This window comes from Lethenteron reissneri, chromosome 32 (genome assembly GCF_015708825.2).
Source record: "Lethenteron reissneri isolate LAM-NWPU_2019-01 chromosome 32, ASM1570882v1, whole genome shotgun sequence".
NCBI lineage: Eukaryota > Metazoa > Chordata > Hyperoartia > Petromyzontiformes > Petromyzontidae > Lethenteron > Lethenteron reissneri.
Window position 1 is genome coordinate 13,572,600 of NC_083810.1, and position 16,781 is coordinate 13,589,380.

General features: G+C 52.5%; 1 protein-coding gene across 1 annotated transcript in view; it reads left to right on the forward strand.

Moving 5' to 3' along the window:
* LOC133350073 (short transient receptor potential channel 7-like) overlaps positions 1 to 16,014 on the forward strand; it is a 51,556-nt gene extending 35,542 nt beyond the window's left edge. Inside the window, 11 exon segments of the mRNA XM_061564066.1 lie at positions 2,029 to 2,256; positions 3,059 to 3,223; positions 3,864 to 4,080; positions 5,597 to 5,827; positions 8,341 to 8,605; positions 9,599 to 9,794; positions 10,371 to 10,568; positions 11,675 to 11,755; positions 12,737 to 12,755; positions 12,758 to 12,811; positions 13,054 to 16,014. Of these exon segments, the coding sequence (XP_061420050.1) occupies positions 2,029 to 2,256; positions 3,059 to 3,223; positions 3,864 to 4,080; positions 5,597 to 5,827; positions 8,341 to 8,605; positions 9,599 to 9,794; positions 10,371 to 10,568; positions 11,675 to 11,755; positions 12,737 to 12,755; positions 12,758 to 12,811; positions 13,054 to 13,265 (1,866 nt within the window). The 3' untranslated portion in view covers positions 13,266 to 16,014.
* The last annotated feature ends 767 nt before the right edge of the window (positions 16,015 to 16,781 follow it).

The window sequence follows — 16,781 nt, forward strand, 5'->3', positions numbered from 1 at the left end:
CCCTGCAGTCACGAAAGCTTTAAATCGAAGCTCAACGTTTGTTTTTCGTTGCACATACTGCCGCAGCGTCGTCGTTTGAGATTTGCGCGTCTCGGACTGCGCCTGCGCGTGATGGACACTTCTTCTTGTTGATGATTCCTCCAGGTGGAGTCCGGGGCTGCATGCGGGGTGTCTCTCTCGAGTGTGGCGAGTCGGTGGTGTTGTGTTGTGGTGTTGTTATGTTGTTGTGTTGTGGTGTTGTGTTGTGGCGGCAGGTGATGTGGCGGCACGTGTTGTGGCAGCAGGTGTTGTGTTGTTGTGTTGTGGTGCTGTGGTGTTGTGGCGGCAGGGCAACGACTATGTCGGATCTCATCCTGTCCAGATGTATCTGGCGCCTTCGTACCCCGAGGCGCTTTGCGGCGATTGAATGATTGAACGTGAAGGACGATAAGTGGTGGAGATTTAAGAGTGGGGCTGTTGTTGTTGCCGTTAAAAGTGGTGGTGCAGTGATGGTGGCAGGAGAACAGGTGGTTCAGGACGGGTAGTGTTACGGGTTGGGGTAGTGGTAGTGATGGGAGTAGTGATAGTGACAGGGGTAGTGTTAGTGGTAGGGGTAGTGATAGGGGTAGTGATAGTGATAGTGGTCGGGGTAGTGATAGGGGTAGTGATAGGAGTAGTGATAGGGGTAGTGATAGTGACAGGGGTAGTGGTAGTGTTAGTGGTAGGGGTAGTGATAGGGGTAGTGATCGGGGTAGTGGTAGCGGGGCAGGGAGTCACAGCAGGACGGCCTTATCTAGGGGTCAGCAGCCAGCACGCCAAGGAGAGACGTTGTCTTGTTGTTTGGAATTGGTGAGGCGCAATGCACCGTGGTGGTGATGGTGGTGATGTACACGACGCGGCAGCGGCCGTGTTGCTTAGAGAGCCACACGTGACTCCGTGGCCGCACTCTGGAGAAGAGAGGAGATGTGATGAGAAGAGATGAGAATGGATGGGATGAGATGGGATGGGAAGAGAGGAGATGTGTCCGCACTGCCCTCTGCTGACCACACAACCCCGAGTCGTGGTGGTGGTGGTAGCCCGTTTTCGCCCTATCCAGCCGCTACTCTCCTTTAGTTTACTGGGTCAGTTGAGACCGGGTGCATTCCGGGTCATGTCGTCTTTGGCAGGAAAAAAAACCCTAAATATATCATTCGGCCATAAAAAAAAAATGTTCATTAATTCTTGAAATTGTCCAACCCATAAAATGGGAATAAATCTTCAAACGCAATTAATTAGGAACGCTCGCGGCAGATGAATCGTCGGCCAGAGTGGAATATTTCAATACAAAACAGCAGACCCTGAGGGCTCTTAGCATCGGTCTCGGGGATGCATGAGATTCGGGGATCGGTACAAACAACCGGACGATTTGCAGCTAAGAATCTGCTTGCAAAATACGTTTTATATGTATTTGTTTTTGTGAAACGAGGACGTGTGGAATATGCACTGGTGAGGGTTTGCAGTACGGGGCGAAGAGGAATGATAACAGAAATAAAATAACAGATAAATAACAAATACTTAACAGCTCACAGTGATGCATTGTGATGAGCCCATCTGGAAGTACCATATGTCCTGCATATCTTCAGATTAACAGTCCATTGTAATGTATGTGATTACAATAAACGCCCCACTGATCTTTGCACCTGATAGGCTCACGGTGATGACATAATCTCGCTCTTTTAAGACTGAAATCAGGAATAACTTCCTCACAATTTTGCCAAATCGCCCGATGAAGCTGGTTGTAATCACCAGCGAGACGTCGCACTGAATTGTGAGTTTTGTGGGTTTACTCATCGTCGCACCGATATTCTGCAGCAATAGCTAATCGGCACGTTTTGTCCACGTGACAAACCTTACGAATTGGCCGCGTCGGGTGGCGGCGGGCTTGACGGCACATTTACATTGACGTGATCTAACCGAAAGAAAAAAAAAACTCGATCTCGAATGACATTGGTCGCGAAAAAGCCCCCCACTGCGTGCCGGGTGAAATTCGACCTCTTGGTGCGCGTGCAGAACGACTACAAGAAGCTCTCGGGCCAGTGCAAGGACTTCGTGGTGGGGCTACTGGACCTGTGCCGCGACACGGAGGAGGTGGAGGCCATCCTCAACGGCGTCGCCGCCACCACCACCGAGGCGGCCCAGGGGGGCCCGGCGACGTCGCTGCCCCTGCAGAGGAGCCGGCGGCAGTGGCGGCCCACACTCAGCCGCCTCAAGCTGTCCATCAAGTTTGAGGTGAAGAAGGTGGGTGAGCCTACGCGGACGGCGACTTGTGGCTACAGCCGTCGCGAATGTACAACACACACACACATACACACACACATACACACACACATACACACACACATACAACAACAACAACCGCCATTCGCCACTAAGTGGCGGTGACGTCACCACGATGCTTGTGCCAGGCCATGTGCACCTTGAGGCCACGTGAAGTGTCGAAAGTCCGCTGGCAGGAGGTCACGGGGCAGACCCAGCAGGTGCCACGGGTCGACTGACCGAGATGACCGAGATGACTGGCTGATGCACCACCTGTGCCTCCTACTGTACCAACTTGCTGTGCTTTAGCCACCCGGTGCTCCGCTCGTTGTTGTGAGCGTCGCTCCTCCGCCCTCCGTTGTTGTTGGAGGGCGACTGCCTCCCACTGCCCAGTAGCATCCTTCACGAGCCTCCTCCACAGAGGCCGATCTTGACATATACACACACACATATACACACACACACATACACACACATACACACACACATACAGACACATGGATAATAATAACAACACCTTACGGCTCTTTGTCGGTCTACTGACGTTGGCCGTGATAATCTCAACGATGATGATGATAATAATCATAATCACCACAATGGAGATGATAATAATGTTGATGATGAATATGATCAAGACTATGGTGACCATAACAGTCTTGACGATGACCATCGTAGGAATAATAATATTGATTATAATAATAATAACAATCTTGATGATGATGACAATGATGATGATGATGATGACGACGACGATGCTGATGAGCGCAACAACGTGGCTGTGCAGTTTGTGGCGCACCCCAACTGTCAGCAGCAGCTGCTCTCCATCTGGTACGAGGACGTCTCGGGGCTCCGGCAGCGCTCCGTGGGGGTCAAGTGCCTCGTGGTGCTGGGGGTGGCGCTGTGCATGCCGCTCCTGGCGCTCGCCTACTGGGTGGCGCCGTGCAGCCGGGTACGTGGGGCACCACCGCCGCCGCTGTCGCCGCCAGCGCTCCTTGTCGCGCTCACGCTCACGCGGCCCAACCACGCATTAGATCCGTCCGTCTGTGGCGGGGGACGGGGGTGGTGGTGGTGGGCATCATAACCCTCAAATAGGTGGTCTCAATATGAAGTGAACTTTAGCATCATGTTGCGTGGTCACTCGGGACTAATTGATCATCAAGGGGTTTCCTAAAGTTCACACAAACACACCAGCGCTAAAAGCAGCCAGCGTGGTGCCCCGGCCTTACCGCCCAGGATGCATCCTCCCTCAGCCCCCTTCTCTCATCGCAGCCAACAGACTTACTGCTACCAAGGCTGGCGTGAATACGGTTGGAAAGTTTTACATAATCCAAGCATATTTAATGATTTATCTTTCCCTGCTCTGTTTTGCCGCGTTTCCATGGCCACCGTGATCCAGGCCCCGTGAGCCCAGTTCTGATCCAAAATCGCTCCTCAATAATGGCACCCGAAGTGAAGCAGGCACGAGCCTCGTTAGCGCACGCACGGACGGCAGCCCGCCTGGTTAGCGCCGGGCGTCGTAGGTTTGGGCTGCTGCGAGGTGTCCAGCGGATGGGATTGTTGAAGGTGTTTCTCACCGCGCGTGGACACAGCTGGGCCGGGTGCTGCGCAGCCCCTTCATGAAGTTCGTGGCCCACGCCTGCTCCTTCTCCGTCTTCCTGGGCCTGCTGATTGTCAACGCGTCCGACCGCTTCGAGGGAGCGCCCTTCCTGCCCAACGAGACGCGGACTGACCACCCCCGCCAGCTCTTCCGCGTCAAGACCACCACCTTCTCCTACACCGAGATGCTCATCCTCGCCTGGATTCTCGGTAGGGGCAGACAGGTAGATGGGTAGATGGGTAGACGGGTAGATGGGTAGATGAGTTGATGGGTTGATGGGTAGATGGGTAGATGGGTTGATGGGTAGATGGGTAGATGGGTAGATGGGTAGACGGGTAGATGGGTTGATGGGTTGATGGGTAGATGGGTTGATGGGTAGATGGGTAGATGGGTAGATGGGTTGATGGGTAGATGGGTAGATGGGTAGACGGGTATATGGGTAGCTGCTCTTCCTGCACCGAGATGCTCATCCTCCTCTGGATTCTCGGTAGGGGTAGATGCTATTCCCATAGTGCGCCCCATTTCTCAAGGCCGTGACGACACAGAGGCGTGCCCAGGGGAGGCAGTAGAGGCAGCTGCCCCGACACAAAATGTAAATATGGCAGTTATATGTCGTCAATTTTTTTTTTCATTTACGTCAAAATATAGATTTCATTTCAGCTGCGTTTCGTGTTCTCTTCACAGTCGGTCGATTCGGCAGGTCACGTGTAGTGGCTTCAAGTGTGGCTACTCTCACCTGTTCCACAACGTCTGGTCAGCGTGGAAGAGTAGGCCAAATACCCTCTAGAGGGGCTCTCTACAGCTGCCTCTAATGCAGGCCCTTCTGCCAGCAGTGGTGTGAGCGAGAAATTGCAGGCCTGCACCCTTATCTCTGGCCACAGTTTCATTGTTCATGTAACATTACCCATTAGGGAATTCGTCAAATAATCATAACAACGCTCTGGAGCCAGGAAACCTCTTTGTCGACATTCTGTCTTAGTGGAGTCCTGCGTTGGGGTGTTTGGCCAGTTGCTCTCACGAGGAAACAGCATCAAAAACTCCACACAGATGGCTTCTATTCGTTGCTGTACTGCCATCTCCTGGCCACCTCGCAATCTCAGGAGGCGCTGTTTCCTTGTGGGCCGATGTCTTGTGCACACGTTGGCTTCCTTGATCCGCTAAGGCCACCTCATTGCTAGATTTGTGGTGCAGCGTTGACGCTTTTCAAGCCGTTCACGCCTCTTGCGAGCTCCGACGGCGGCAGCGTTGGCGCGTCGCTCATCACAAAGCAGCGCGTGCTCGCTGCTGCCCCTAAACCGTTCGTCGTTTGCCAAAATCCGTAAATATTCCATCGTAAGTTCTTGAACCCCAGGATATCCGACGCGGCATTTGGCTTCCCAACCAAATAAATAAAGATGTATTTATTTATTAAACTCTACATCAAAAAGGAGATGATGGGTATCGATTTGAAGCTTTAATTTACCTCCACTGTTGGGAGCGCATTGATCCCCGCCGTTGTTTTTCCAGGCGTTCGCCGCGTGCGGTGCCGATGACTTTAATTTGTGTTTAGCGGTCGATGTGGAGGAGAGGCAAAACTTAGTTTGCCCGCCAGTTTTAGAGATCAGGGTTTGGGTCGCGGACTCTCTCCGATTTGCTCGTTGGCGATGGAATATACGTGGGGAAGCGACACGCCAACCGTTTTGTTTCCAATGCGAAAATATTCCACCCTTGGCGTTGCGGGTCCAGGCATGCTGTGGGCCGAGTGTAAGGAGCTGTGGACCGAGGGCCCAAAGGAGTACCTGCTGCAGCTGTGGAACCTGCTGGACTTCGCCATGCTGGCCATCTTCGTGGCGTCGTACACGGTGCGCTTTGTCGCGCTGCTCAAGGCCTCGAGGGCGCAGCTCTACGTGGACACGCAGGTCGTGGGGAGCCTCTCCGGCGCCCACCTCCCGGACGAGATCGACTACTACACCCGGCGTGCGTGGCGTGCGCGTGTGTGGCGTGCGTGGCGCGCGTGTGTGTGTGCGTGTGCGTGCGTGTGTGTGGCGTGCGTGGCGTGTGCGTGTGTATGTGCGTGTGTGTGGCGTGTGTGTGGCGTGCGTGGCGTGTGTGTGTGTATGTGCGTGTGTGTGGCGTGCGTGTGGCGTGCGTGGCGTGTGTGTGTGTATGTGCGTGTGTGTGGCGTGCGTGTGTGTGTGTGTGCGTGTGTGTGTTTGTGCGTGTGCGTGGCGTGTGTGTGTGTATATGCGTGTGTGTGTGTGGCGTGCGTGGCGTGTGTGTGTGTATATGCGTGTGTGTGGCGTGCGTGTGTGTGTGTGCGTTTGTGTGCATGTGTGTGGCGTGTGTGTATGTGCGTGTGCGTGCGTGTGTGTGGCGTGCGTGGCGTGTGTGTGTGTATGTGCGTGTGTGTGGCGTGTGTGTGGCGTGCGTGGCGTGTGTGTGTGTATATGCGTGTGTGTGGCGTGCGTGTGTGTGTGTGCGTGTGTGTGCATGTGTGTGGCGTGTGTGTATGTGCGTGTGGCGTGCGTGTGTGTGTGTATGTGTGTGTATATGTGCGTGTATGGGGCGTGCGCGTGTGTATGTGTGTGTGTGTGCGTGTGTGTGGCGTGCGTGGCGTGTGTGTATATGCGTGTGTGTGGCGTGCGTGCGTGTGTATGTGCATGTGTGTGGCGTGCATGTGTGTGTGTGCGTGTGTGTGTGCGTGTGTATGTGCGTGTGCGTGGCGTGCGTGTGTGTGTGTATGTGTGTGTATATGTGCGTGTGTGTGGCATGTATGCGTGCACAGGCGCTCGTCACACACGGTGGAATAAATCAGAAATCGTGAGCATGGTCGGGTGGCAGGGAGAGTGGCAGGGGTAGTGGCAGGGGTAGTGGTAGGGGTAGTGGCAGGGGTAGTGGTAGGGATAGTGGCAGGGGTAGTGGTAAGGGTAGTGGTAGGGGTAGGGCGGGGTGAGAGAGCTGGGCTCCGGCGATGATGCCAGTTTCTCCACGATGTGAAATCTGGAAGAATTTGCACCTTCTGTGTGGAGGAGCTGTAGCCGGGATGGTTGGGACGGCAGGCGATTTCCCCTAACACGTGAATCTCTTAATACAATTGTATCGCACGGCAATTCCACAAACGAATGATGTCACTGAAGGCAACACACGAGCAGAAACAACGTCATGATATGAACTATAAAACGCTGTTAACAGGAAAACCCATGCATACTCTGACAAAATTTGCGTTGTCTCCTTGTTACTGCTATTACTGAAATCACGTGTTTTGTAGACTTACCACCCTCCATTATTATGCTCACAGCACGTGCATAACATGAGTTCATGACAACGATGTCATATTATAATTGTTTTTTTACCCTTTTATCTGCCAACAAAACTGACACCTTTTTTTTTACAAGGAGTCATGTTTGCATTGACCACAATACCTGCAGTCGGAATGCAAACAAATAACACAACTCTGATAATGTATGCACTGTCCTTGAAGTTGATTGGTCCACACTCGAGACAGCTTTTCTTAGAGCCTAGTCTCACATGGTGTTGGACCAGATGACGCCAAAAGGCGCACAACTCAAAGACAATGCACCATCAGAGTATGAGAGCTCGGGGTAAGCATGGCAAAGGAGGTTCCAATGGGGAACGATGTCATAATGTAATGTCACATTTAGGCGAACGGAGCGGTCAACATTGTACTAACGAGAAGGTAAAAACAAATATAAAATCGAGAACCCCCAAATCTCGGTGTTTAATGGAACAGCCAGGGGAGGGTTCATCGTTCCGCGCACAGAGGACCAGGAGAGGGGGCCGCGACCGCCGTGCGGTTTCGTCCTGCAGATTAAAGTTCTCCGTGGCGCGACGTCGGCAGCTCGCGCCCCCAGCTTCCAAATCGCGAACGAGCACCCTCCCGGCGTTCTCGTGGAAATGGAATAACAATTGACATGAGCGAGCAAATATAAGCGCTCAATTGTTTATCGTGTTCTCCCCCCCCCCCCCCGCGCTCCATCATTTGCCAGTAGCAACGCACACCCATTCATCACTTATGGCTGCCTGACAGCTAATTCTCAATGCAGTGCTCTTGTTATACTACGATTTATATATACGGCGTGTATATGTGTCAGTTCAAAATGCTTCCTAGAAACACTGCGGGTGGGTTACGATCGGTCGTTTATATTTTAGGCACCACGTGTTCAAAACGGAAATTTGTAATTTGAACTTTGTCAGATGAGGCAGAGTGTTTTTTCTGTTTCATAACTCATTGGCATCATGACTCAAAACTACCAGTGGGTCAGTCAAAAGATCATATTTTACCTCTTAAATATTGTATTATACATAAGTGTTGGCCATCCATGTAAACTTAATTTTATCCCAGCGCAATCTGGGATGCCCCAACAGCCATTGCTTCGACGCGCTCCGCCGTACACGCAAGCATCGATTTGATTGGTTGAAGCTCGATTTAAAAACAGTGGCGGTGGTTCTCGCCTCGTTTCCCCAAGCAGCTAGAAGCCGCTGGGTGCCCTCTGACCCCCAGCTGATCTCGGAGGGCCTCTACGCCATTGCCATCGTGCTGAGCTTCTCGCGCATCGCCTACATCCTCCCGGCCAACGAGAGTCTGGGCCCTCTGCAGATCTCCCTGGGGCGCACCGTGAAGGACATCCTCAAGTTCATGGTCATCTTCATCATGGTGTTCGTGGCCTTCATGATCGGCATGTTCAACCTCTACTCCTACTACCGCGACGCCAAGTGCAACCAGGCCTTCGTCACGTGAGTAGACGAACGGTGACCGTGGCGTAGGGGAGAGGGGCCTCAGTGATCAGGAGATGTTAACGTCCTCGCCTGGTATACGGCAGGTCGTGGGTTCGATCCTGACCCTGACGCCTGCATATCTGGAGTTTGCATGTTCTCCCTGTGTTGGCGTGGATTTTTCTCCGGGTCCCCCGATTTTTCCCTCCACATTTAGAATCAACATCACGCGTTCAGGGTATTTGGCTGCTATAAATCTCCACGCGATAAGCCACTTCGTTGAGCTGTCATTTGTGGACATAGGTCGCTTCCGAAAAAGAGCTACGTAGCTCAGGGGGCCTTACCTGGTAACATAAAAAATCTTTATAGTCGAGAAGTACGTCAATGGCGCCTGAGACACGCGGCGCATGCTTCTTGTGTGAGCCGATTCTGACCTACACAAATATATATAAATAATGAGGCGTCCATACAAAAATTGCAATTGCTTGAAAGGAGGCAATAATTGATGAATTTATGCCGATACAGGCATGCATTGTCACCGGATCTTAGTACGTGTGCACAATTTGAAATTGATTGGACAACAGGAAGTAGACTAACTTTTGATGACAAGATTTGACCACGACAAACACAAGTAAAGTTAAATAAAACCGTTGATTAAAACTCAGCTCGCTGGGTCCACAGTGCAGTGCGCTAACCACGACGACACTGAGCCGCCCCGCGGAGTTACAGATGGTTCATTTAATGGGACCGTTCAGAAATGTCAATTGTTGGCAGTTACGGGCAAACCAGACACCCTAAGCGCGCACAAAGACAACGATCCCCCGTGTAGCCTCAACAGATTGTTGGGGCAAGTGCTGTTAGCGAGCACCTATGAAGGCCAGCACTGTGGCACACCGCACCAGGTGCTCATTTGAGGCCGGGTGATCTAAGCACACAAACACACACGCATCCACGCACACACGCACTCGCGCGCACACACCCACACACACCCAATGATGTGGTGCTACGTGGCAGGGTGGAGGAGAGCTTTAAGACCCTCTTCTGGTCCATTTTTGGCCTCTCGGGTGTGGACTCGGTGGTCATCAAGTACAACCACAAGTTCATCGAGAACACGGGCTACGTGCTCTTCGGCATCTACAACGTCACCATGGTGGTGGTGCTGCTCAACATGCTCATCGCCATGATCAACAGCTCCTACCAGGAGATCGAGGTACCGCGGGGGGCATCGGTGTCGCCCTCCCACTGGTGGATCTCAAGTAGGGGGGGGGGGTGGCGATGGGGGAGAGACAATTTGTGTTTCGTTGATGGTTATCAGAGAGAATCCGTGGGTTTACAAAGCTTGCCACTTCGGGACTTCTCACCTACTAACCCCCTGCTTGGGAAGTTTCGAGATCCGCCTCTGGTGAGTCCTGACTCCTTGCTATGAATCATGAGCACGGCGGTAATGTACGTACGTACGTTGAACTTCTTTCGCACCGTACGTAGCCAACCGCGACAATCGGAGGTGCGGGAGAAGGACAACAAACTAAACACAAGAAGCAGTTCTAAAGAAATGAGTTTTGAATCGAGATTTTAAGATAATAAATATATATATTTCATTAAAAATAATGCTATGTTTTTTTATATATATACGTGCTCTACCATTACTGTTTGACATACTTAGCCAAATGTGTTTGTAAGAAAAGTAACCATCGCAGGGCGATGTTCCGAGTGAACGCGCGCAGTTGTAAAGCGTGGCATGAGCCGCAAACAACCCAACGCTCTTTGTCCCCCCCGCGCCCGGCAGGACGACGCCGACGTCGAGTGGAAGTTTGCGCGTGCCAAGCTGTGGATCTCGTACTTCGAGGAGGGCCGCACGCTGCCCGTGCCCTTCAACCTCGTGCCCAGCCCCAAGTCGCTGCTCTACGGCCTGCAGCGCCTGTCCCGCTGCGCCACTCGGCTCGCCGGCCTCCGCCGGGGCGGCCGGTGGGCGGCCGACGTCGAGGTCAGCGGCGCCGCTTCGCCTCCCAATCCCCCGGCGGCCGTTTATCTCTCTTTTATACTCTTGGTTCTTTCGGTGAAGTCACGTAGGTAAAAAATGAAATTAAAATTAATAAAAATAATAAAATAACGACGTTTCGGAGGCAACACAAGTCTCCGTCATCAGGTGGGACCGTCACGGCCAGATTTGATGCATCAAGTGAGGCAGGGATTCCAAGATGCAAGCTCTTAAATACAAGTTAAGGGGGAGGAGGGGGGGGGGAGCTTATCAGAATGTGGTAGCCAATGAATGGAACGTATCGGGAGGGGGGGCGGGGCTAAAAGAGAGCACGAGGTGCTCGTAGGCGTCGACGTGGACGTGTTTGTGCGCAAGTCACTGTTATTGCACATGATAGCGTATTGGAAGTGGGGGGGGGGGCGGGGCTAAAAGAGAGCACGGGGTGCACGTGTATGTGGACATGTGCATTTACTTCGCTGCATTTCCACGAACCAGTTGAAAACGAACGGTTTGCCGTGCATATAGAATTGTCCCTCAATACGCACGACGTTTGTACCTTCTTATAACCCTGCCCTGTTCCTGGACGTCAGCAAGTTGCGGGGTGGGCGTCCCGTGCACCACTGAATCTCGGAACGCGCAAGAGGCTCGGCATTAATTTTATTGAGTGAGGCCTCGTGTCAGCCCGCTAATGTAAGTGGGTACAGCACTTGCAGTTGACTGGCACGTCACCTGTGGTGGGGTCAAGCGTGGGTGCCCCCACCTCTTCCAAGACGCCTGGGGCAGCGTGAAGGAGCAGGCCAAATTCCCTCTCGAGGGCCTCTCTAGGGCCTCTCTAGGGCAGCGTTCTTCACTGCAAGGCCCGCGGGCCACTGGCGGCCTCTGGTGGCCTTCAGTGCGACCCCTGACAATGCACAGAGAGCGATAACACCCGGTGCGGGCGGTGTGCGGGCCCTCACACTGATGTCTTCTCATCGGCGAAAGTGGCCCCCCTGTGGGAGACACTGCCCTGTAGAGCTTCCTCTGACTTTGAGCAGCTAATTGCAGGGCTGCGCCTTTACCTCTGGTGCTCCGCTCTCCGTGTGCTCCCCCTGCCTCTCGCCCGGCAACCCCAGGAGCAGAGCCAGGGTCCCAGCGTCCCGAGCATCGGCACCAGCAGAGGCAACAGCATCTCGAGCCAGCCCAGCCGCTACCAGGTCAAGCCCTTGCCACTTTACTCGGCTGCTAGATAAGTACAGGCGGCTGTTCTACTGGAACTCGTCGTGGTGTTTTCATAACGCCAATTGGATATAACGCGATTAATGTATTAGGGAACACATTTTTTTTGATAACGCGGAATGCGAATTGGATATAACGCGGTTGAATCAACGAAACTATGTCGTGTGAGTGGGAATAAGCGGTTGTACAGCTGCCTCTGTATAGTATAATAAAGGCAGTGGGATGCTGCTGGATCATTCTAGATGCTATCCACGCGCCTCGGTCTTTATCCAGCCTGCGTACGCATCTCATGGCTTAACGCAGACTCTGCTTTACCCCACGTTATACATTGTAACGCGATTTTCCCCAGGCGGTGTTCTTCAGGAATGCGGCGACCGCGTTGTAGGAGAACACATTGCATCTGTACACACACAGGGTGCTTCAAAAATGTTTTAACACTTATATGGGACTATCGTTTTTAATGGAAAAAGAACGGATAATACACCGTCACATGATAACAAATGTATGTTAATAGCTTCAAAAAGCCAAAGAGTCTCCACTTGTTCGCCATCGTAGTCAACGCGTGCCTTGGAATCTTCTCCAGGTGATCTCCAGAGCCCGGATGAGGCACATTTCTTGTGGTGTCGTTGAAAATTCTTAGAAGTGTTAACATTTCATACTTACGCGATCTAACCCCAAAAACCTTCATTATGAAGAGATATCTCACTTGTTCAACACCAAGCTGTTCTGCCCAAACCTGTTGTTGTGTTATATTCATTATATTCTCAGCCACCTAATTTGTATACGTTCAACATTAATGGATTACATATGGGTGTTTCATTTATCTGTATTGTAAAGTGCCTCGCTGTGCATTGAAGGCAAGGTGGTTTATATTATTATTATGAATATTATTGCGTGGTATAGTCACTGTAAAAACTTCCCGTGAACGATCGTTCATTCTTTTTTTGTCACCCTTCCAGAAAATCATGCGGCGCCTAATTAAAGATACATCCTCAAGGCCCAGTCGGACAAGGAGAACGACGAGGTCAACGAAGGTGGGTACAATGCGGGAGCTGGTTTCAGTTCACGACAGTTCCGATTCGCGTATTCGCCATGTGCAGGACCGCCGCCGTTATACCGCGTGCTTATTTTGTATCGTTTGTTGTTGTGACGTTCTAACCCCCGCCCCGATTGGATATCTATGGTAAAGAGCTTCACAGCTCATCGGATTCCTCCTGCAGTCTAAATAAATATTCTGATTCCGATTCTGACAATCTGCCCCCGTGCCCCTCCGCAGGCGAGCTCAAGGACATCAAGCAGGACATCTCCAGCCTCCGCTACGAGCTTCTAGAGGAAAAATCCCACAACACCGAAGACCTGGCGACCATCATCAGGCAGCTGAGCGACAGGTGGAGCTCACACCCGCGGACTCCTGAAGCTGCAGGGGCAGCAAAAGCGGCGAATGTGAGAGTGGGCTTCAACGTGCCCCCTCCGCCAGCGACAACTTAGAGGGGAGCTCCCGCTCTCGCCGACGCTCCCACCCCTCCTACGGAACTTTAGAATCCGGTCCGCCACCACGGACGGACGCCCGCCCGCTTCCCGCGGGAAGCCCAGTTACCGGCCGCGGCGCCGCGCAGAACGTTCAAAAGGTTACGCGGGCGGTCCGGGCGATGGGCGCACGTGTGCGGACCGGAGCGGGCGGCGCAAAGGGATGACGCGGGCCCAGCCCGGCGACGATGAGCGAGCGTCTCTGGAGCAGCGCCGCGGCGCGTGCGGGGAGGAGGATGCGAGGAGCTGCGGCCACGCGAGCGCCGGCTCGGCGGAGGTCATGCTCCGACGTTATTGCTGCCTTTGCCGCGTCGCCAGGGACGGAAGCAAGCGCTGGTTCATCGTTCCGTTCTCGCGGAACGGGGCGTCCCCTTTGTGAACCGCTGAATCTCCGCTGCCTTTTCCCCTGGAGAGCAATTTAGACGCCTGGGAGGAGAGATTTCGCCGGCAGCCTTCGAGATGAACGCCGGTGCTGCGCTCGGTTGGAAATGTTTTTCAAGACCCAATTTTAGGATATTTCAAGTTGAATGTATTCACCGCGGTCCTCTCTCGGCACACGAGGCTGCTGGGATTCATTGGGAAAGAGGTGGCAGATGGAGAGTCCACGGGTGGTTTATAGTGACCGGGGGGTGCGATTTGTAACGTTTATAGTGGTGGGGTGGGGGGTGGGTGGGGGATGATTTAGTTTGGCCGGTTCCATGAATCTGGTCAGGTGGCTAAGCGGTTGAGCGAGCGCCTCGCGCTCAGAAGGTTGCGGGTTCAAATCCTGGTTGGGGGAGTTGACTGGGCCCATCGTTCCACTTGTGGGAATGTCAACGGTAGTTGTCCTATGGATCGACTTGCCCCCACCATAGAAAGATGGAGTATCCACCAATGGCGTAGGGCTTTAGACAGGAGTCGAGTACCACCTCAATGCTCATTTGAGCAAAAAGTTACCGTGACTTTGAATTCCATTAATGAGTGCTTGGCTTATTGTGGTGAGAGGAGATCGGAGAACACCCTCCACGCATCGCCACGCGTAGCACTCAAAACTCCACGGAGTTAGATTCAAGAACCCATTGGCACACTCGCATCTCCCGACCAACTTGCAGCCAGTCCTAATCAGTCTCCCGTTCAAGTACTGACCTGGATCAACCCTGACATCGCCAATGCAACATTTTTATCTGCCGGGAGGGACACATTTATCTTCTCTGTGGGCGACAATCAAAATAGCAATCGCGAGAATAAAATAACCCTTCCCCTTCCCCCCCCCGACATGAAATAATCGCACCCTGGTCAACTGTGCTGCTCTTCGTGAGCGGGTTGCCAGAGACCGTTAACGCTGAGAGGCACATACTCAATCGCGAGGCAGGAATGAGTTCACCGTTCGCGGAGGACAAATTGCTCGTTTAAAAACCCAGCAACCTCAAGGGTCACTCTCGCGATGGCCTCGGCGCGTCGTGCGGGTCTCGGGGGTTGTTTGGGCCATGCTTCACCACCCTGGCTCACGCGGTGAATACAGCACAGCAGCACTGCCCTCTGCTGACAACGCAGGCCCACAGCAGCCTACAGTACCTGTTTTAAACCATCCAGGCACTATCCAGGCTTCACCCTGCTTAGCCTCCCAAGATCTGACACGATCGGGTGCATTTCTGGTGATCAGTACTGCCGTGTTGTCGACTGGAACGATATTACGCTGAAATGCTATTGGTATATTTGTCCTTTTAAAAAAATATTTTTGTGTTTTTGGCAGTGAGGTTGATTTGTCGTGCCCATGAAATCAGCTCCGTGGACCATGTAAGATGCACCCCCAGTGGGCCCGGTTTGAGAGCGCAAAGGGGTCCTGCGGTCCAACTCTGCCCAAGTGCCACTGCTCATGTGTTCACGAATCAATGGCAGAATTGAAATTCCGGGTGATCCATTTACAGCCACCCCCCCCTCCCACTGATTTCTAATCACCCCCTCCACCCTTCGTGCTTCTTCTCAACCGATGATGGAATATTGTGTATACGATGAAAGCGATGGCTCCACATCTTACAGAGGAGCAAGTGCTAAAAGATGTAATGGGTGTAATGAGATTGGTGGGAGACACGTGGAGGCTTTGGTTTAAAACGTGATCTTCTCTATATTTTTCCCACAGTGGGGTATCTCTATATGGATTGGTACATTGCAGGATTTAAAGACAATATCTTTGGGATGCCTTCATCCAGCTGTGGATGAAACATGGCTGATGATCGATATATATATGGAGGACACTATATTATTAAGTGGCAAACATGCATATATATAATTAATGTCATTTTAACCATCATCCGAGAGGGCAATTGTGAATTACAATTTTTAAACCGTAATATGTAAATATATATTTTTAATATACAGGACTAGAATTGGTCAAATGTCACGTGTTTTATTTAAAGGGGCCGAATGGCCTTTTGCATCTTTTATTTTGTGAATTATATCTCTGCTGCCAGTGGGATCCAGTGTCAAGCACTCTGCGCACGCATTCCGAGCCGTCATTATAGACACACAGACAAAGACAAATATCCCCCGTGTAGCCTTAACAGACTGTAGGGGCAAGTGCTGTTAGCGAGCACCTAGTGAAGGCCGGCACGACACACGAGGGGGCGGGTGGCCAACACCGCGCACGACCGCCTTTGTCTCCCCAGTGGCGATGTTTACACACCGCACCAGGCACTCATTTGAGGCCGAGTCGACATAGAGGAGGCCCAGGACCGGTTCCGATAATCGTCACCGGTGTTGCGCGTAGACACTTGAAGATGTTCTTTGTTCATGTTTTTGTTCGTTGCGGTTGCACCCGAGTCAAGAGCCGCATGGCTCACAGGGCTCTACCAAATTGAATGAAACTGAAATGAACTCGGGTCTCGCTCACGGCTACACTGCCGCTCTCCATATCTACACACCGCACGCACACGTGTACCGTACACTCAGTTGCATACACACCGTGGCATCGCATGCACGCCTCCCTGAGTCATAAGGCTCCCTGTGGCCACAGTTAGTGCCGATGCGTACAAATCACCCTGCCAGGCAGAGACTCCGTGTCTATTTTGGTGCCATCAGCTCGATACATCAGTGCCCTCTCCTGGACCACGAATTATTGACAGCAGAGAGTGCGGCCACGTTTGTCTGTAGGCAGCGGTCGGTACGCTGCGCTATTATATGATGCTTTTCTAGATGTGGATATAATTCTTCGCACTCCGAACCCGGCGACCCGAGTTCGTGTTCCCGCTCACAGCCAACAACACCAGTGATGATTATCTGAACTGGTCCTGGGCCTCCTCTAGGTCGACTCAGCCTCAAATGAGTACCTGCTGCGATGTGTAAACATCGCCACATGGGGAGACAAAGGCCGCCCGGGCGTGGTGCTCACCATCGAACCCCTCGAGTGCCACTGGGCCGGCCTTCATCGGTGTTCACTGACAGCACTTGCCCAAGCAGTCTGTTGAGGCTATACGGGGGAGCTTTGTCTCTTATGTCTTT